Source organism: Primulina tabacum, chromosome 13 (genome assembly GCF_025594145.1).
Source record: "Primulina tabacum isolate GXHZ01 chromosome 13, ASM2559414v2, whole genome shotgun sequence".
In the NCBI taxonomy this organism is placed as follows: Eukaryota; Viridiplantae; Streptophyta; class Magnoliopsida; order Lamiales; family Gesneriaceae; genus Primulina; species Primulina tabacum.
In genome coordinates, this window is record NC_134562.1 from 3,102,566 (window position 1) to 3,125,687 (window position 23,122).

The 23,122-nt window shown below is 36.4% G+C and overlaps 1 protein-coding gene across 1 annotated transcript; it reads right to left on the minus strand.

The window, feature by feature from the left end:
* Window positions 1-273: 273 nt before the first annotated feature.
* Window positions 274-10,469, minus strand: LOC142521736 (aldehyde dehydrogenase-like). Its single transcript, XM_075624893.1, has 10 exons — window positions 10,096-10,469; window positions 8,720-8,788; window positions 8,541-8,637; window positions 8,150-8,356; window positions 7,818-7,933; window positions 2,694-2,798; window positions 2,438-2,610; window positions 2,246-2,336; window positions 1,707-1,856; window positions 274-675 (listed from the first exon to the last, which is right to left on the minus strand). Exons 1-10 carry the CDS (start codon window positions 10,279-10,281, stop codon window positions 445-447), a joined length of 1,425 nt encoding a protein of 474 aa, XP_075481008.1. The 5' UTR covers window positions 10,282-10,469; the 3' UTR covers window positions 274-444.
* Between the last annotated feature and the right edge of the window lie 12,653 nt (window positions 10,470-23,122).

Below are 23,122 nucleotides of genomic sequence, written 5' to 3' on the forward strand. Positions count from 1 at the left end.
TGACTCTGTTTTTGAGCGCGTTTGCTTTTCGTGGTCGAAAAATCACATCAATACTAGATGATGAGGATAATATTTTTATCTTTTTCCACTTCGATTGTTAAAATTTTCTTCTTTATGATATTTAGGAATATCATACCAGAGTTTCCAACAAATCCACTTTTGAGCATATATAGTTCAGTGGTAAAAGGATATTGGAACTAGATTCTGTCACATGGTAAGCACAAACACAGTTCAACAAATTGATCGACATTGTAATTAAATCACCACGAGAAAGAATCAAGTCAAACTAAATATAAACACAAACCTCCAAAGTAGAAACATTATTGTTTAATCCTCTGATAGTCCTCAAATAGAAGTCCGTTCACACAAGTAAAAGCACAATAAATCAAACCAGTTGCATGTGTTCCATCCATCTATATGCAGGTATAGCCAAATATTCCAGTCTTACCAACCAATCAAAACTCGAAAAATACCAATGATATCTCCCTTCAACAGAGCCTTGAGCAATTTTAGCTTCTTAGTAGTGTATGGAGGGTATCTAGCAGCTAAATCCCCAGCAAAACTACGTTGTAAAACGGCCTTCTTATGGGTGAAAGCATCGAAAGAGAATTTCCCATGGTATGCTCCCATTCCACTTTCTCCCACTCCTCCAAACGGCAAACTGGACACTGCAAGCTGTGTTTTAAAAAAATCATTAAATGACTGGTCAATCGAGTTCTACCATCACTCTCGCATTATTCTGTAAAAAACCGAAGCTTTAGAAATTCTGCTTTGGGGCTATGATTCTGCACCTCTTTAAAAATGAAAAAAGAATAGCTTTTGCTCACTTCTCTATGCAAACATAAATCTGCTTCTACATTCAAAAAAATACTTAAAAGAAGTTCGGTTTTGAAAAGAACTTCATTAAACTGCTTCTACATCCAAACTGGCCCAATAAATGGTCCTCCCACAGGAAATTGAGAAAAAAAATGTTAGAAAACATGCATTTTGATATCTCTTCGCTTTAGATGTCTCTGCTGGTTGATAAACTCAAAACAAATCCTCAACCTACCCAATTCTATTTTGGCTTCTCATCTACTGCATTCAAGTATAGAATGTAAACCAAATGTTCTACTTGGGGTGAGAAGCATAATCGCGTTTTCTAAATGCCAACACGTGATGATTATTCGTAGGGTGTCATCGTATAATTAGGCAAAAGCCACCTATAGAAACCATTTTTATTTCTTAGTTCTTCACTTTATTTCCTAAAATACCTTGTTCTATACTACATTGTACAAGTTCTCTTGATTTATCCCAACTTTGGTGTCTCCCATTTGTTCTTTTTATTTCTTGGAAGTTGGATGCCTAACACATCTGATACTGGTATGAAGTTCATAAATTATATCAATGTCAAGAAATTTGTTTTTTTATTCCATGAAAAAAATCCTTATTTTGATAATAATGTATAACACGTTTTTTTTATATTTTAAAATATGATTCTGTTCTATACAAAATCAATTTACATGTGTGTACGCAGCAAGTACTACTAGACTACCAGTGTACATGAAAGTCGCCTCCTATATTATGTCATGGAGTCAATCACTATAGATGCTACCAGAAATCAGATAAAATGTACATCTGCAGCCAGACAAACTTGATCTCGTGTTGGCATGTGTTCAAGACTAAGAAGTATCCGCGACAATTTTTATTCCAGAAGGAAGACTTACATGTAGAGTAGTGTCGTTAACGAGCAGACCCCCTGCAGAGACGTTTTTTATGAACTCCTCTTTCAGCCTTTTGTCATTTGTAAATACATATGCAGCAAGTGGCTTGGCTCTGGCATTAATCTCACTTATACTGTCTTCAATTTTGTCGACCTTTGTGAATGGAAAACAAAATATAAGTACACTAAATATGTCAAGAGTAAACAAATTAAGCCAAATATAAGACGAATTTCCTTTTTACTTGGAAGCATAACATGCATTATTCAAATATTGAGTTTTTTCATTTATTAATATGAGTTTTCTCAACTTTTCACCAACTGTATGAGGCATTTTCTCTTCTTAAATCTATAAATACATGTCGAGATTATATCATCTCAGAATTCCACCATTTCTTGGTTGGCACAAGTTTAATCTACAGGCAAAAGTGACACGAAACAAATGGCTAGATTATTTTATTAATGCAAAGTAAGTAAAAAATAACACAAAAATGACATCTGATGATCTTGCTAAGAGAGTATACAAGAATATTCATTAGATTCTACCGTGAGTATAGGAAGTAAAGGGCCAAATATCTCATCGCTCATGATCAGAGAATCAGCTGGCACATCCAACATTATAGTGGGAGAAATCTTGCTGAAAAACGAAAGGAAAAGCAGTAATATTTTTAGGATTCTACAATCATAACATCAACTTCGAAGAAGGAAAAGAACGCTAAACTGCTTTGTTGAACTCACAGATTGGCTTTATCCTGTTGACCTCCATGAACGATCTTACCAGAGACCTTCTCATCATTTATCAACCTTGCTAAGCGATCAAAATGGTTAGAATTTACTATGGCTGACAAGTCTTTCGATTGCAGAGGATCCTTTCCATAGAATTTTTCAAGCTCACATGTAAGAGCATTTATCTAAGAAACCATGACAGCAATTGAAAAAAATTAGTAAATATTTCTCAACTTGCAACGTGGTTCAATAAAACAGAATTGCTTACCAGTTTTGGGGCATAATCTTTTGTAGTTATTATGTAATCAGGAGAAACACAGGTTTGTCCGCTATTGCACCCCCACTTGCCTGAAATGATACGTCTAGCAGCAACCTATCAATGCAGAACAAATTTTCATGATAATTTCAACTGATAAGAATGTTGGGTAATTACACCGAAACGATGACGATCATGATGATAATATATTACCAAAAATGCGGAATAAAATAATCAACAAGAACACAAAGATTTCCATGGTTCACCGAAGATAGGCTACGTCCACGGAGCTACTGCAAATCTTTATTATAGAGAGAAAATTACAAGTATATACAAAACACTTAATATCTCACAATCTCGACCCTCCGAATATAACCGAGAAAATATTTTCTCCAACTCACACAAGAGAACCTCACAACACTTTGTTTTCTCTTATTTAACAAGCTTTTAAATTGCTTCTGTTTTGGGATGATTTAAAATGACCGAATAACTCATCTATTTATAGATGAAAATTATCGTGTGAAAACGCATTTTCTTCGTCAAATGAAAACAATTTGTCGACAACCACCAACCACTAATTATGGTGATCTTGACATCTCACCTAACATTTCTCCCACTTGAAGACTTGATTCCAATCATTACTTCACATGATCATTGCAGCAGCTCATATCTCTCCATTTATACTTGCAGTCCAACTGAAGTTTAACACAACTTCAGTTTGTCAATGGTTACTGTCTTTGTGAGCATATCGGCTGGATTTTTACTTCTAGGAATATTCTCAAGCATCAAGACTCCACCTTCCAGTACTGATCTGATGAAATAGTACCTAACCTGAATATGCTTTGTCCTAGCATGATAAACAGGATTTTTTGCTATAGCACTCAGACTGTCACAGCATAATGTGCTACCTTCAAGCTTCTGACCCAATTCTTCCAAAAAAGATCTCAACCATATCAACTCTTTGCTAGCTTCTGTAACTGCTACGTACTCAGCTTTTGTAGTTGAAAGCGCAATTATCTTTTGCAACTTAGATACACAACTTATTGTTGTACCACCTAATGTGAAAACATATCCAGTGGTACTTTTTCTGCCATCTAGGTCACCATCCATGTCGACATCGACAAAACTTTGTAAGCCCAAATTTGACCTTCTGAAGGATAAAAAGAAACAAGCAGTACCTTTCAAGTACCTCAGAATCCATTTAACTGCTTCCCAGTGCTGTTTTCCTAGATTGCTCATAAACCTTCTCACAACTCCCACTGCATGTGCTATGTCTGGTCTAGTGCACACCATTGCATACACGAGGCTTCTGATAGCAGAAGCATAAGGAACATTGTTCATATAAACCTGCTCCTGCTCCGTCGAAGGTGATTGTGCTTTGGTTAGTTTAAAATGACTAGCCAAAGGAGTACTCACATGTTTAGCTTCATCCATATTAAATCTGCTAACCACTTTTTTCACGTACTCTTTTTGAGATAACTTCAAGATTTTGTTCACGCAATCTCTTAAGATCCTCATTCCAAGAATTCGCTTTGCAGCACCCAAATCCTTCATATCAAATTCTTTTGATAACTCTTTCTTGAGTTTATCAATCTCCTCCGGACAAGCTCCTGCTATCAACATATCATCTACATATAGCAGTATAATGATATAAAAACCATCAAACTTCTTCACATAAATATAGTGATCAGCCTGACACCTCAGGAAACCATTATTACTCATGAATCCATCAAACTTCATGTACCACTGTCTTGGAGCTTGTAGACCATACAAACTCTTCTGAAGTTTTCACACCATTTTCTGTTTTCCCCATACTTCAAAAGCATTTGGCTGCTTCATATAAATTTCTTCATCTAGGTCACTATGAAGAAACGCCGTCTTTACATCTAACTGTTCCAGATGTAAATCTTTTGTTGCCATTACTCAGAGTACAGTCCTGATAGTGGTTAACTTAACCACTGGAGAGAAAATCTCAATGTAATCAATGTCTTCCTTTTGTTGAAAACCTTTTACAACAAGTCTTGCCTTGTACCTATTGCTTCCATCATTTTCTTCTTTTAACCGGTACACCCACTTGTTATGTAATGTTTTTTTGCCTTGCGGAAGTTCTGTCAACTCCCACGTCTGATTAGATGACAATGAATCTATCTCATCTTCCATGGCTAACTCCCACTTGGTTGAATCATCATTTTGCAATGCCTCTTCATAAGTATCTGGTTCACCTTTGTCTGTCAGCAAAATATAGTGAAGTGCATGGCAGTATCTATCAGGTGGTCTAATTGTTCTCACCGATCTTTTGAGTTCAATCACCGGAGTTTGTGGATCATCATCTTGTGTAGTTGCTTCTTCATCTTCTTGGTTATTGTTTTTTGATTCATTCACAAGAATATCTATCAACGACACTTCATCTTTATTCTTGACTTCAGAACTTTCATCTTCAGTTCCAATGTCTGACTCGCCAATGTAAAGAACTTGCTCATTGAAGATTACATCTCTGCTCCGAATGATTCTCCGATTTTGGTCATCCCAGAAACGATAACCAAACTTATTATTTCCATAACCAATAAAGAAACACTTCTTTGATTTTGGATCAAGTTTAATTCTACTTGCTGAATCAATATGAACATATGATAGACAACCAAACATTTTCAAGTAAGAAAGATTTACTTCTTTGCCGCTCCATACCTCTTCAGGTATTCTGTAGCTAAGCGGTACAGAAGGTCCTCTGTTGATCAGATATGTAGCAGTGTTAACAACATCAGCCCATAATGATTTCGGTAATCCAAAATGTAATTTCATGCTCCTAGTACGTTCATTCAGGTTCATGTTCATCATTTCAGCTACATCATTCTGTTGAGGTGTACCAGAAATGGTTTTCTCAATCTTGATCACGTTTTGTGCACAATATTTCTCGAACTCATCATCTTCATATTCACCACCATTATCGGACCGTAAGCACTTCACCTTCAAGTTGGTCTCATTCTCAACCATGGCTTTCCATCTTTTAATAAAGGTCCAATAAACATCATATTTATTTTTCAGAAAATAAACCCAAACTTTCCGGCTTGAATCGTCGATAAATGTGACAAAGTATCTTGAGCCTCCAAGATGTCACAGGAGATGGTCCCCATATATCAATATGAACCAGATCCAATTTTGCTGCTTTCGGTTCTCTACCGTTTTTTGAATAGCTCACCTTTTTCTGCTTTCCAAAGATACTGCTTTCACATAGCTTGTGTTCAACGGTCTCCAGTAGCTTCCCGTTTGATACAAGCATCTTCATTCGCTTCTCACTCATATGCCCAAGCCTACAACGCCATAGACTTGAATTAGATCCAGCATCTACGGCTGCTACTGTATCTTTGCAACTGGAAGTCATATAAAGTGTTCCAGTTTTCTTTCCTCGAGCAACAATCATGGCTCCTTTGTTCACTTTCCAGGAACAATCACCAAAGGTCACATTATGGCCTTCGTCATCGAGCTGTCCCACCGAGATCAGATTTCTTGTCAGTCTCGGTACATGCCTAACTTTGTTGATTTTCTAGACAGATCCATTGACATCTTCATCCAGACATCACCCGTACCAACTATTTCCAAAGGTTTTCCATCAGCCAGGAAAACTTTTCCGTAATCGCCAACGATGTAATTATCGAATACATTACGATTACCACTGGTGTGAAACGAAGTTCCTGAACCCATAACCCAAGAAGCAATCGGGCTTTCCATGAATAGTAATAGAGCATTATGTATCTACTCAGTAACAGCATTGGCATTATTATTTGTTAATTTACAGTTCTTTTTCAAGTGACCAGTTTCACCACAGCTCCAGCACTTCAAATTCTTTTCAAAATAGTTTTTGTCTTTTCCATTTCTTGACTTGGATCTACCGCGCCATCTGTTAGATGTTATTTCGCCACTCATGCCTCTTCCTCTATTCTAGAGATTTAGAGCAGATCTCGATGATGTCCCTTCACCTGAATCCATCTTGCGAACTTCTTCGGCAAGAATTTGATCTCTGACATCATTGAATTGTAGCTTTCTTTTGTCAACAGAATTGCTAATCGCCGCCCGCATTGGTTCCCAAACATTTGATAAAGACGTCAAAAGAATAAGTACACGAATCTCATCATCAAAATTAATTTCAACAGGTGTTAGCTGAGAAACAATCGTGTTGAACTCAATGATGTGTTTAGCCACCAAAGCACCTTCTCCCATTTTCAAAGTTGAATAACTTTTTCATGAGATCTACTTTACTTTGTTGTTTGTTGATGGCTTCTCGTACATGTCTGATAAAATAGACATCATCTCTTCTGTGATTTGTGCTTCCGCCACGTTATGTGCCACATTCTTCGTTAGGGTCAATCGTATTACACCTAACACCTATCGGTCAAGGAGCTCCCAGTCATCACCCTCCATCTTTTCTGGCTTCTTTCCTGATAGAAGTTGATGCAACTTCTTGCTATACAGATAATCTCTATTTTGTAACCGCCAGAACGAAAAATCTGATCCGTCGAACTTGCTGATTCCCGGTCCCGATCCATCATCTCCAGCCATCGCTTCTAGAGCCTTAGATAAAAATCTAAAAAACCTTTTCTGATGTGGAAGATCACACAAAGCTGCAACCACAGAGCATACTCAGAATTTTAAGAAATTTTACAACAAGGCTCTGATACCAGTTGTTGTTTCACAAAGATTTACGCGGTTCACTCAAGATAGACTACGTTCACGGAGCTACTGCAAATCTTTAATACAGAGAGAAAATTACGAGTGTATACAAAACACTTAATATCTCACAATCTCAACCCACCGAGTATAACCGAGAAAATATTTTCTCCAACTCACACAAGAGAACCTCACAACACTTTGCTTTCTCTTATTTAAGAAGCTTTGAAATTGCTTCTGTTTTTGGATGATTTAAAATGGCCGAATAACTTATCTATTTATAGATGCAAATTATCGCGTGAAAACGCGTTTCCTTGGTCAAAGGAAAACAATTCGTCGACAACCACCAACCACTAATTATGGTGATGTTGACATTTCACCTAACAAAGAACAAAGAACATTGCCTTCAGATAGGGGTTTCATACAAAAAAAATTATATGCAGGAAAATCTTGAATAAAAAAAGTGATAGTTACTTTTAATTCGATGTTTGTATCAACAACGGTTGGACATTTCCCACCAAGCTCCAAAACCACAGGTGTAAGATTCTTTGCCGCTGCAGCTAACACAATGCGTCCCACCTTACCGTTCCCTATAAAATTATTTGGTCGAACATGTTAACTTCCTAGTTCCTAGAGTATAATCAGGAGCACAAACAACAAAAATTAAATGTGTTTTGCCATCATTTGATAAGAATATTATTAACAAGAAATGCCATAGTTGTTTTTAAGGGACGATGAATTAACTTGTGATCTTATGATAGCTTCTTCATAACATAAAATCATTATACGGTTGAATTTGTTATCACCTGTGTAAAATATTTTGTCCCATTTTTGCTCAAGTAATGCACTGGTTTCGGACACAGCGCCCTCAATAACTTTAACTGCTGAAGTATCCATATACTCCCCAAGAAGTTTTGCAAGCACTGATGATGTGGCAGGGGCAATTTCAGATGGTTTTAATACGACAGCATTGCCAGCTGCAATAGCTCCAATCACCGGATCAAGAGATAGCACTTTGGGGTCGACCGAAATCATATGCAAGGAAAAAGCAATACAATAGCATAAAGTTTTGAGGGTCAGATAAATGCTAAAATGCAAGATTTGCTCTAATAACAAGTTAAGAGTACATAAAGCAACTGTTAAACATGAGTCAAGTAATAAACACGAGAAACGAAGATTGAATGAGGATAAACTTACAAAATGGATAGTTCCAAGCTGATATAACTAACACGACACCCAAAGGTTCCGATACTATCTCAGCTTTCGAAGGAAAGGTAGTCATGGAGGTTTTCACCTGCATTTAGAATTGGACGACCCTTTAAAAGATAACAGGAAACCAACATAATTTTCCATATTTTAAAACATTTCGAATTTACTTTTTCCGGCATCATCCATCGGTGCAATTCTTTTAAAGCGAACTTGCATGCTGTTGATATTGCAGAAATCTGTGTCATAAATAACACAAGTTGGAACCATGAATTTGACGAGAAGGTGATGATTAATATAAAATTCATGCTCAAGTAGGTAGACAAGAAGAATGCGCCACGGCCAAAACGTAAAGGAAATTTTAAGTTTTTACTCAATTATTTCCACTCATTTTCTAAAAAACTTCGACAGTACAAATATGATACTCAAAGCCATAATCACACTCAACCATAGTCAATCTTGAAATGATTCAGTTGATCCTAGAAACGACCCTGATTGTGATTTCTACATTATGATAGCACTTGGTAGGGATAGCTATCCACAATTATGAAAAAAATGATTAAATTATTCTTCTTTATTAATTCCAAAAACCGCTAATAATGAATTGTTTTCAGTTATTTTCCTCAACATACACCTATCTTTCGCTATAGTTCTTAGCCCATCAGTTTTTGGTCATTGTTCTTTGATATCAATAATTTGAACATCGATTTGAATTCTGATACGCTGCAATCCATGACATACTAAATTCAATAGCACTGTATATCTTTTCAACACAATTTGTCCATCATCTTTTACTTCTTTTTCGAGACCCCATTTGCTGCATTTCCCACCCCAAGAAAAGAGACAGAGGGCCATTCACTGAAACCCAAAAAGGCAGAATCAAGATGACATTTTTTTTATAAGAAAACAGGAATCAAGAATTGCCACACTTTTTGCACCAACAAAATATATTTTCATAGATGACAGTTTTATGCATCCATCATTCCATCTAACCGATGTACAAGGAACGTTTTCCATTAAAAAATTTCATTACAGATTGAAAGTAGGCGTTTCTTTAGCTTTCCTCCTCTAAGGTAGAAACAACAGTTGACATACTAATTAGTACCTCATACTTTTAATCATAATCACAAATCAAGGTCCAAAAGTTGTCAACAAAAATTGATTTTCATTTTACACCTCAATCCCTTCTGCTCTGGTTTAGAACTAGCCAGGCAGTCACCCTCATTAAAATTAAAAAAGAAAATAAAAATTCATAAGTACCTCACAACTTTTTAAAATTATATAAATTTCGCATTAAATACACGGAACTACCAAACTAAATCATAACCATCTCAGCATACCTCAGATTTCCATCAAACGAACACAGTGAAAAGTGGAAAATCAACTTTAATGAAACCAGAGAGCATTGAATACAGCCAAGAAAAGGACAAAAAAAATAATCACATGGTTTAAATCGAAAAAACACCACATGAATCGCATTTAAAAACACGAATCCGAGAAATCCCAAGCTGCAAGAAACAACAAAATCAAACTATTTTCCTTTCACCTCATGAACAAAGGCCTCAAATTCTGGCTTATTCAGATCAGAACGCAGAGCCTGGACGATCTCCTCTTCATGATGCTCTGTAATCTTCAAAAGGGCCTTCAACTGGGAAACCCGCCACTCCAAACTCTTGGTCTTCCCGCCGGAATAGGTGGCTCTCAGCTCCTTCACCACTGCTTCCGCATCCATCGCCGCCGTTGTCAAGAAAATCTAGAAAACCCCGCTTACAAACAGTCAAAAACAACTCTTGGGTGGAAAATATTATACTTACGCTTACGTAGACCAGATTATATATATAACAATAGATTTGATTCCGTGACAGTGTATCATTAGAAGGAAGGAGATAGGTTTTGTAATCTTGTTCAAGGAAAGTAGGCCGCCTGCTCCAGCTTGTTTGTACATATATGTTACGGATAACCTTACGTAAAAAAATGGTCCCTTTTAAACATTGGAAATCACTAAAAAGCTGAAACACTTAGCCGAATGAGAGCATCTCAGACACAGACAAAATAATAACTCAGAGTTTTGAGCTGTGTTTCACATAGCAAGTAATTGGTACGGTATAGAAATAAGCCTTCAAAATCAACCGTGTAATATATTTTTACTTCAATGAAAATAGAGAATAGATTACATTTAGAATTATATACTTTTATAAAAAAAAATGGACAAATAATAAACCAAAGAAGCAAGACTATTGGTAACACGAAGTGTTTGCAATTTTAACGAAAACTATAGTCAATGATAATGGTACAACTCTGATTTTTTATATGGTACAACAGTTCAAATGTCACATTGTTAGGATCGGAAATAAATTTAGAGGAGAGTGGATAAATTTATCTCAATAAATATTTCGATTGGGTTAACAATGGTGAAATTTTTTTCTTGTCAGTTGGGTTTTCAGTAAGTCAATCGGCATGAACTGTCTGGAAGTAGACTGATTGAGACTGTTCAAACAAATGACTTATCAAAAAAATTAGTTGGGTTCTACTAAGTAGTATTTACCGTAGATAAGCTGATAAGTAAATAAGAACAAAATTGTTTCTAAATATTCGGAGACAATACTCCTCGTCACTTTTTCTTCCTCACAAAAAGATTGTACTAAAATACATTTGTAATTACAAGCAATTCAAAATTATACTTCGGTAGGATTTAACACAACCTAACTGAAACTCTTATTAACTTCAATCTAGAATGATTTGAACTGTAAGACTTCTCACTCTTAATTACAAGAATTTCACAAGGAAATTCTAAGCAAAAATTTGATTCTTACAATGATCAGATAATGACTTATCAACGTATGCTGGATTTTGAGTTTAGGTCGTAGAAAGCTTTTTCACAGAAGATCAGTTAGATGTTAAGCTTCGGAGATTGATTATGTAATTGTGTAACCTTCAGAATTTGCTCAACTGATCAATCTACAACGACAATCTTTTCAAAATAATATATTCATTTCCAAATAAAGATGTTGTTGACATGTCATTTTCCTTTCTGACATGTCCTGGTAGTGCACGGGAACCTAACATTCTGTTAAGATTCAGCGACTATTGATACATAAAACTTTGTTTGTTATTTTCAGCTGGGCTTTGATCCTTTATTATTTATTATACTGAGTCTTCATAGAATGTTTGGATTTGGAATGTCTGATCAACTTAGATAGACTGTCAGTTGGGAGGCTTCATCAGTATCCTTGAATCGGTTTGGCTATAAGTATCCTTCTTAGGCTTTATCAGTCTGGTTCTGTAATCGATTAAACTCCTTAAAAAACTTCTTCTAATGAATATTCAATTTTTCTCTTTGAATTCAGTTAGGTTAGGCTCTGTAATTGTCCTTTGGATTAGCAGCCTTGTTAAATAAACCAAAACTTAAAATGTTCCAACAATTTCTCCTTTTTTGATATTCGACAAAATTATGCCAATACTTAATTCATTATTTTCGACAGTATATACAACAGAGTTATCTGACTGAATATATACAGACATTTTTCTTCATGAATTAATTTCTAAACTGATTGGAGTACTTGTCAGTAGGCTTCCTCCGTGCATCAGTAGATTTTGGCTGACTGGAGGCAGTTGAATTCCTGTCTTCCCTTTTTTTGTCAACATCAGAAGATGGCTTGACGTGGAGAAGAACCAAACCTAACTGAGAACAGACGCAGTCAATCTTTTCATTAAAATTTGCTTGAACTTCCTCTATCTTGGTGCATAATTGATTGAATTTTTCCACTAAGATGAGTATCAGTAGCCGCCTAAGCCTTTTTTTATCTGATCGAACCGATTAAATATGTCGACCATGCCCCTGGATAGATCGACACATCTTTGATCATTTTATCTTTGAATTATTCCTTAGCTTCCTCGATATTCAGTTACTCTTTTTAAGAATTGTTATAGAAGAAGAAATGACAGTGACACCTGAGCTAATCCAGAGTTGTTCCAGCAGATAAGTCGAAATCAGGAAAGAATGACTCTATTCTTGGAAGTTCTTTGGATGTAGCAATTGTTAGTCCAAGATCCTGACTTTTTGATGGTCCTGATTTTCCTATCATTAGGACTCCTGATTCCGTTTGGCTAGTAGGTATCTCATACTATTTGTTGGAATTTATTAGTTTCAGAGTTTGAAAAAATAACCAGTAAACGATCAAAAATGCTGAACTGAACCGACGACTGAACTGATATCAGAACTGAGGGAGACTTATAGGACTAAACCGGACCAAGAATTGAAGATAATAAACTTAAGTTCTCACAAGTTTTAATAAAGTTTCAAACTGATAAATCGGAGAATTGACTAATTGAATGATATCAGAACTGAAGAGCAGAACTAAATGTAAACTGGTATAGCATAACTGAATACTAGAACTGATAGCTAAACATTCAAACTAAAAAGACATTAGTTAGAACTGATATTCACAAGCTTAACTGATCAGTCGACCAAATTGACTCTTGATCAGTTAGTCACGTCATCAATTGTAATTTGAATCTCAGCAGACAAAATGACGCTCTATACCAAAGCAGAACAGACGAAGCAGAATAGTCTGATATTTCGTACCTCTATCAGAAAAAGGTTGTCTACATGGACTAAAAGACGATTCAACGGATATCATTAATTAATGCATTCAATGTGACCGTTGGGATCGAAGACTATATATAATTGATGAGTTCAGTTGTGAACACACTGACGATGAAAAAACAACAACAAGAACAAATCAGTCAATTGCGATTAACCTTTGATTTTATTCAGTCTACAAATTTCAAATATTAGCTCATACTTTATTGATTTATTAGTAGCATTCAGTCTACTTAATTGAGCTATTCAGTTACCAACTGATAAGTGAAAAAGAAAAGTTAAGAGTTTCAGTCTAGCATTGTTCAAGACCAACTGAAGTCTTTTAGTAAATTCATATCCTTAAGATAGAAGGGGTGATATAGGAGCAGTTGAAGTCTCTGAACATCTATAAAACTCTTTGTGTCCATCTTTTTACTAATTCAGTTATCAAATTATTATGTCCATAATATTCAATCTATCTTTCAATTTGTTTCCATACTATTATTAGTTATGATAGGATCAATTAAGTAGTTTAAGTGTTTAGAAGGGGGTTGAATAAACACTTATGATTTATTGGTTTCTTTTAGAAAATACGAATCAATTTTTTTAGAAACTAATCCTAAAATATTGTTTGTCAATATAAATCCGTCAACTGATAACAATACATAATTAAAATGAAATATACATTGAATACTTATGAAAAATATAGTGCCGAACTGAAATGAACACGAGAATTTTTAGGGATGTTCGAATACTTAAGATGCTAATACGTCACCCTTCTGTCATGAGGAAGTGATTTTACTAAAAGACTTTGATATATTACAACAAATTGTAATAATCCACTTCATTTGGTCTTACAAACTGTCAAACTGAAACTCTTAGTCTAACAACTATTTTACAGTAATAATTGAAATGCTCTAACTAGTATACTGAATGCTACGGATTAATACAATGAACTTAGAGCTTGAGTGTGTGATCTACAAACTGAGAAAATACTCGTGAAAAGTATCGTAATTGATTGAAAATTATAGCTTGATTGTTTCATGTGTTTTCACTAGCCTTCTTCAACTGATTCGATCAGCTATATATAGTCTTCGATCTCAATGGTCGTATTGAATACATTTAATGACCATTTAATGATAAATTTCCGTTAAATCGTCTTCTAGTTACTTTATCTGACAGTAGTACGAGATATTCAGACTGTTATGCTTTGATACGACCTGTTAGTCTGTCTGCTGATCACCTTTATCAGTTGTAACTGATGTCCTATCAGTTACGAATAATTATGTTGATAGCTTTAGTTAAGTTCGAACGACGTCTTCAGTTGCGATTTCTTGATAAGTCCAATCAGTTGTGTTCTTCATTTCTCTTTCGGATTAATTGTCAAACTCTGAAACTTATAATTTTCGGTGTTTGACAAAACTTAGATTTCTTGAACTGACAACTGATTGTAGATAAAATAATGTACAGATTCGTACATATTCAGGAATAATGTTTTTATTGATTTTGAAATAGGTAAGTACAAATTCATACTACCATTTCAAAATAAAAATAAGCACTCTTCCTGACAACTGACTTAGGACACTTGGATTATTTCTTGGACTTTTTCTCGGCTGGGATTTTATCAATTGGCTTGTCTAGTTCAGTTGTCTTCTTGGTGCTTGGCCATGCTGATTTTTTTCTCAGCTGATTTTTATCAGATGACTTGTCTGGTTCAGTTCTCTTTTTGCTGCTTGGTCCTGCTGCTTCTGTCTTCTGTTATTTCCCCTTTTTGTCAACACCCGCCACTCTTGTGAAGAGGAGGAATGCTGAACTAACTTGGGCAGATATCTCAGCCAGCTGATTCTGCATTGTTTCAATCTTCTTAAGATAGACTTGTATGAACAAAATCAATCTAGGTGTTGAGTTGTTCTTGAGAGGAGAGAAGAGTAGGAATTGTAACTGATTCCCGTTTAATCTTTTCAACTGTGTTGAAAAGGGCAACTCCATCCTTTGTCAGCTTCTTCAAGTCCTTCATTGTATGATCTTTTGAAGTGTCCAGAATTAAAGAATGCAGTAGCTGAGTAGATATGATCTGGATGATATGTCAACCAAAGTTGTTCTGTGCTGAAAGAATGGTGTTCAGCATTATAGCAGCTCCTAGAGGCAATTTAGTGGAAAATACTTCAGTCGGAGCTTTTTATTTCCCATTTTCATTCTTAGAAAATTCCACTACAAGCAAGCTAATATGGGGCAACATCTTAGTCTATATCAGTTGCAAGTTCTTCTACTGTTGCTTCTTGAACTGACTGACTGGGAGGCTGATCCCGTTGATCGGTTGCAGAGCTAGATGATTTAGCAATCATCTGAGAAGTGAATAACTGAAGAGTGACTCTGATATAAAAAAGTTTCAGGAAGCAGTTGGTTGATTGATGATAATTCTGGTGCGGCTGATGCTTCCTGGACTGAGGGAGAAATAATTTGTTCAGTTGGGAACTGGACCGCTTCAGTTTGAACTTCCGCCTCTGTTGTTGATATCATGGCTTGATCTTCAGTAGTTTCAACAACTTAATCGGCAGCTGAATCATCTTTGTATTCCATTTGAATATCCTCAGCAACTGATTGCAGCAGATCTTCTTCAGTATATGTAGACGGCTGCGTTGTTGGTTCAGAAACCGGTAGGATAATCAAAGCTGCAGATGAGGAAGGTTGTTCATGGGTGGAGAGTGGAGAAGGGACTTCTGAAACCATTTCAACTTGTTGAACCACAACTGACTCTGTCTCAGCTGCAGCCATCAGCTGCTCCTCTGTTGTTTCAGTTGGAATATCCTCCTCATCTGGTTCAATTGGAATTTTTTCCTCAGCTGATTTTGAATTGATGGCTTCTGCTGGAACATGTAATTGTTGTCTCATCTCCCAATTCTTCACTTTGATATGAAGGGAGATGAGATCATAGTCCAATTGTTGAAACACTGCTTTGTCTTCATAGGCAATAGGATCAACTGGATCATAATTTGACTTCAGTTTAGTTGTAACCTCAGCCAACCTCTTGAGTCTCATGAGATCAAAAAAGTATGATATTCTCTCCATGGCTTGGGCGATTGTGGTGGCTTTGACAGTCTTCATGACAGCTGATTCCAATGAGATGAACTGTTGCAGAACTTTCTTATTTTTCAAATTCTTTGCAAGAGTAAATGTTCTGAAGTTCACCCATACATCGTAATTGAAATGTCTACTACTAAAACACTGCTAGAATTTTTTTTAAAGCTCTTTTCGAAATAAACAAACCCATGCTCGAAATCAAAGTTTTTGATCTAGCATTTAAAAAGTCATCCAACTACTGAATAAAGATACAGCAGTTAAATAAAAATCTAACTAAAAGAACTTTAATGCAATATTCGAAATCCTGTCAAATCCTCAACATGTGAAAAGATATGAAACGTAAAAACATAATGTATTCATTCCTGACGCAAAAACATATAGTGCGGAAAAATGCAAGGTCCTCGGGTCATCGTGCGCACTCCCAACTTTGCCTACTCAGTTTTCGGCGTCTTCCGTCTCAACATCATCGTGCTCACCTGCATCAATCACACCTAGTGATTCTAAAGACTCAACACACCTGAACCGTGATAGCAAGTGCATATATATAACATACAACAATGAAAAGTACAGTAATTAACATAAAATTCGTGATCTTGAAAGCATGAACGTAACATAAACATATTCTAAACATATCTCAACATGTAATCATATATGTGTTCATTTTCTTTACTTGGATTCAGATCGTTAGTTGTGACTTTCATATCAGCTGAAATCGATGGATCAATTTACGTATAACCGCAGTACCCGGCGGTAGGAACATCAGCGACAGTTTTACCCATCCCCTGAGCCTTGGCCTTACATTTTCATGTTCGTGTTCGTTTTTTTATTATTCACAACCAACTCCCTTCTTTCAAAAACATGTCATCGTATTCATTACTTATAAAGATCATGCATATACGTACATTTTCTTAAAACCAAGCATGCAACGTATTTTTCCGTATTTCCATAACACGTCATGTTCATGATAATATACACATTTGAAACATGTAATTTTTTGATCAGGGTGCTGCCAGGACTGCTAACTCGACCGGGTTAAAAATGACCATTTTGCCCCTGAAAACCCTAATTGATCATCTTACACCTGGACCTCAAAATTTCGACCCGAAGCCACAAACTTATTGAAACACCTCACATCATATTTGTAATCCTTTCCTAGACGTGAACATTTCAACCCGAAGCCACAAACTTATTGAAACACCTCAGATCATATTTGTAATCCTTTCCTAGAAGTAAACTCGAGCCCATTCAATAGCTTATACTATGTGCTTTAAAACTTGGACTGGGGTCCTGGTTTTAACACGAATCAACCCGAAACTCAACCAAACTTTTACCAACTTAAACCATGACTTGAACCTACATGACCAGCCCTGAAACCTCTTGTTTCATACCACCTAAGAACCTTGAAAAATACCATATAGTCGCTGGAAAATTCTGCCCTTAGCCATCACCAAACTCTAGTGCACCTAACCCTCAAATATTAGAAGCTAGACCACACTAGACCGGACCAGCCCCGAACTAGACCACCATAGGACCAAGACCAAGTGGTGGACCCTCTCTTGGACCAACCAACCAACGGCTATAGCCCCATGCACGTGGTTGCACCAGCTTTCCTCGAAACCACCAAAGCCGAGTACCCTTCAATTTAGCCCCCTTGATCGGCCCTTCGACCACAACTAGTGGTGTTAGAGCTACCTTGGGTCACGGCTCAGACCCATCAGGGTCTGGTCCAAGGCTTGGAACAGCCCTTGCACCGCAGCTCACGCCTATCCCTCGATCTTGTCCCAACCGAGGCCAACTCCAAGAAATCCGATCGGTCCTCTACCGTGACACGTTACAGACCTGATCTTGACATCTAAACAACTCCAAACCTGTTGTGACATGACCCCTAACCATCGAACGTGACAGCCCTTCAACCATGTCAAAGAAACTTGAGATGCAAGTGAAGAAATCCCATATTTTTTCATGTAAAAGCCATATATACTCGATGCATAACGATAGATCGATAAAATATCATGCAAGAACATTCATCCTACATATCGTAGTGTGAGCGATGATAAAAAGAGGGTATAGGGCGTGCCTTGGCGTTTTAACGCTTGAAAATCTTGATATAGTCACATATAACGTGTACCGGAGAGACGGGAAGAGATTCCTTGAAAGAAACTTGAGAAATTCGAAGGTTGCTGCTGGAGATTTTTTGAAAATGCTGCTGGAAAATATGGAGGGTCGGCTGAAATGTTTAGGGTAGGAGGATTAGGGTTTAGATGGTAGGTTTTAATATAATAATAAATGTAAAATGAGCCATTAATTAAAAGAATGAGGTTAAAAAGGATTTTAGGCCGATTATGCAGTAAATTAGTCTCATCAAGCCCAAATACACTCCCGTAAATATTTCGTTTAAGTACATTTTTTAAAATATTGTCCGAACCCTCAAAAAGTCTCCCGACTTGCTAAAATTTGCGTACCGGTTTAAAATATGATCCGGAGAGTGAAAATACCCTACCAAGGTCTATTTTCAAATATCACCCTTAATTACGCCATATATTAAATAATTAAAAATAATTATTTTAAAAAATATTTTTCCTTAACTCTTCCCGGTCTTCGTTCCTCGTTCGAATGTTAAATACTACTAAAAGGCCCTAATACATGAAATATTAACAAACCATGAAATAAAACATCTATCCATGCAATAATCATGCATTTAATGCATTAAAAATAAATTAATTGAAATACATAAGAAATTTGATAACTTGCATATATGTGGTTCACGTGGACCTTCAAATTTTTGGGACGTTACAGTAATACTCCAGCTTCAGTTCAGCATGCTCATTGATAGCATGCATAATAATATCAACTTGCATTTGAATGGCATTGCTGAGTCTCGGTTCCTCAATCATCTTTGCCTTGCCCTTTGGTTCAGTTAGGGCATGAGGCAAGTCCAGAGCTGAACCAGTTGTGTCCACCGCCTCTCTGATGATTACGCCTTTTTAGCATGCTGCATGTAGGACTGTGGGGCAAACAACTGTTGTGAGAGGAGTTGGAATCATTGACAATTTCAGCTTCTCTCCAAATTCAGTAATGATTGTGAAGGGATAGTCAGCTGCAGCCTTTTGCTTTGGTAGGACAGCTGGCTGAACCGGCTAAATTGGAACAGCTAGAAAAGGTTGCTCAGCTTCTGATAGCAACAATCTGAGCTCAGGAAGAGCTACAAGAGTGACGGCTGGCTTGGTCTTCTTCGACCTTGGTTTCTTCAGCAGTACACCAGAAGGGGTCTTTTCCGAATCACTGGTAGATAGAACCATTTTTCTTTTCGAGTTGGGGGCAGCAGCTGTTTTGATCTTTACATTTTTCTTGATCTTAGTTGTGGCTTGTCAACCCCAGAATTCTTTGGTTGAACTTCGACAGCTGTAAAAATCTTGAATTCAATAACTGAGGAGGAAGATACTGGAAGTATCCTTGCGTCCTCAACTAGCCTGCTCAGCTGAAGTGTGAAGCCCTTGGACTGATTTGAAGTCTGCAGCATGTTCTTCAAGATTGTAAAGAGGATAGATGGACAGTTCATTTTTATCCCCTTAACAATACTAGTCATCAATTGAAATTTCTCGAGTGTGAGGGCAGCAAAGGAACCTGCCTTTGCTAGAAGGCCCTTAGCAACAATATCAACCAGTTGCTGGTACTTTGGCTTAAGTTCTTTCTTTGGGTCAGAAACTTTGATCTTTAGCCTAGTTGCTGAAAGAATGGTATAAATCTTTTCAATATCAGCTATAGAAACCTCTGAGAAACTTGAGAGGCCTTTAGTTGGGAGCTGAAGCAAACTTCTGAAAAATTCTTCATCCACGATCGAAACGTGGTCGTTCACCTTCATCTGAATCTTCCCGTCATTAGTGACTAATCTAGATTCATAGATAGACATAATCTCCATAGCATAAATTTCTTGGGTCGCCAACCCTAGGAAGGTACGAAGCCCAGATACTTCAATCTTTTCGAGTAACTGCGAACTGATTCTTCAGAATGTGCGAAAATCGATTCAAAATCGATCGCAACATCATTTGAGAGAAAAGCAGGTGTACGAGATGCCATTGGATTGAATTTAGCTATGAGGAAAGAAGCACAAGTGACTTGCTCTAAAAATTTGAGAGTTAAAAACTTTGAAAATGGTGAGACACTTGGAACAGGTGGTTTCTATTTATATCTCGTGACCGTTCAAATTTTGGATACATGGTAGTCCGTGAAAGGTTTTGACCAAATAAATAAGATATTCAACCATTTGTCATTTAAATTTAGTAACTGGTTTGAATAGTAAGATAAAAATGGAAATAAGATGTTTGAATTTCAAATTTTAAATTGATAATTTGTACTTGGTCACGATTTCAATTAAGAAACTTAAAAACGAATTAAAGTTAGTCAACATATGGGTTAAGATCAGTTCATTCAGATACTGACTGATTAGTTCAAAAATGATCCGGTTCAGTTTATGAACAACTGACTGCAATCTTATCAATTGACTTACTGAAATTCAACATTCCCCTTAGATTAAGCATTTAAGATAAGTCAATAAGTCCTAAGATATTTCTAAAGTGAGAAAAATTAGTCTCTGGTAGTGGCTTGGGGAAGATATCAGCTGCTTGTTGTTCATTTGAGATATACTTCAGTATGATGTCCTTCTTGAGAGCATGGCTGATGAAGTGATGTCTGACATCAATATGCTTGGTTCTGGAGTGCAGAACTGGAATGTAATCGCAATGGAGCTGGTGTTGTCACAAAAGATTGGTGACTCTTCAGCTACTACTCTATAATCTTTCAGTTGTTGCTGAATCTAGAGCAGTTGAACACAACAACTTCCAGCAGCTAAATACTCAGCTTCAGTTGTGGAAGTTGCGATGAATGTTTGCTTTTTGCTGAACCATGAGATCAGTCTGTCTCCTAGAAACTGACATGATCCACATATACTTTTTCGATCAAGCTTACATCATGTATAGTCTGCATCTGAATAGCCAACTAAATTGAAATATGAGTCATTAGCATACCATAAGCCTACATTCTGTTTGCCTTTTAGATATTTCAATATACGTTTAGCAGCTAGGAAATGCGATTTTTTAGGATTAGAATAAAATCTAGCACATAAAGAGACAACAAACATAATATCAGGACGGCTAGCAGTTAGGTATAATAAAAAACCTATTAAACCTCTGTAGAGTTCCATCTCAACTGATATTTCCCCTACATCTTTGTCTAGTTTAACTGATGAGCTCATGGGAGTGGATGCAGCTGAACATGTTTCCATGCCAAATTTCTTCAGCAATTCCTTCGTGTATTTGGTCTGACTGATAAAAATACCAGTTTCCAGTTGCTTCACTTGCAAGCCTAAGAAGAATGTCAGTTCACCCATCATGCTCATCTCGAACTTATCCTACATCAGCTTAGCAAACCTATCACATAATTTGGGATAAGTTGACCCAAATATGATATCATCAACATATATTTGAACAATTAAAGAATGATCTTTTTTTTTGTAAATTTGAACAGTGTTTTATCAACTGTTCTCACTGTAAAATCATGACAAATCAAGAATTTTGATAGGGTCTCATACCAAGCTCGATGTGCTTTTTTTAGACCATACAAAGCTTCTTAAGATGATAAACATGATCAAGGAGTAAGTTATTAACAAAACCTGGAGGTAGTTTGACAAGACTTCTTCTTGTAACTGACCGTTCACAAATGCGCTCTTTACATCCATCTGGTACACTTTTAATTTTTTTAAAGAAACGTATGCTAGGAATATCCTGATTGCTTCCACTCAAGCAACTGGAGCATAAGTCTCGTCATAATCTATTCCTTTTTTGTTCACAACTGAACCATCTTATTTCAGTTTGTTCCTGTATACCCATTTGGTACCTATAATATATTTTGAAGAAGGTCTTGGAACTAACGTCCAGACATTGTTATGTGTAAACTGATTCAGATCTTCTTGCGTAGCGATGATCCAACTGGGATCAGCTAGAACTTCTTCAGTTTTCTTTTGTTCAAGTTGCAAAATAAAAGCAGAATGAATAAATAAATTCAACATCTGATTTCTGGTTTTCACCGGATCAGATGGGTTACCTAATACCAAGTTCTGAGGATGGTTCCTGCTCCATCTGTAGTTAGGATCTTCTTGACACGTTTGCAAATCTGGTTCAGTTTGTAACTGACCAGTTCCTTCAGCTTCGGTTGGAATGACATCAGTTTTAGGTTGAGTATTATCTGTCTGTTCATCAAACTGATTACCAAGAACTGCATCCTGTCCAACTGAGTGGTTCTACAACTTCTGGCTCTGGTGTTTGAAAGGAATTTTTGACTAAATAATTTTCCTCTTCATTATCATTCTCCAAACTTATATTTGTTAAGCGATTAATCAGCCCAAATGGATCAGTTGGCTTATCAGTTAGCACATTCTCATCAAACAGATGTATAGATTGGACCTTATTCTATCAATCCCGACTGATTTTCATTTAAAAGTCTTTTAAAAAGTTAGATAAGTTGTGAAGCAGTTTGATAATTTGATTTGAGAAAAATGACCCAAGTAAATCTTGAGAAATCATCAACCATCAAAATAGTGTATTTCATTCCTCCTAAACTTGTGACTGGTATTGGAACAATAAATCAACATGCATCAGTTCTAAGCATCGGGTTGAAGATTTACTTCCTTTATTTTTAAAAAAAGATCTAACTTACTTCCCAAATTGACAAGCTAAACGAATTTTATCTTTTGAAAAATCACATTTAGGCAGACCAGTTACCAACTCTTGTTTGCTCAGTTGTGCAATGGCTTTGAAATTTAGATTGTTCAATCTTTTGTGCCACAGCCAGTTCTGATATTGATTAGAGGCTACGAAGCAAACTGACTTATTGGGTAGATTATTACAATTCACTT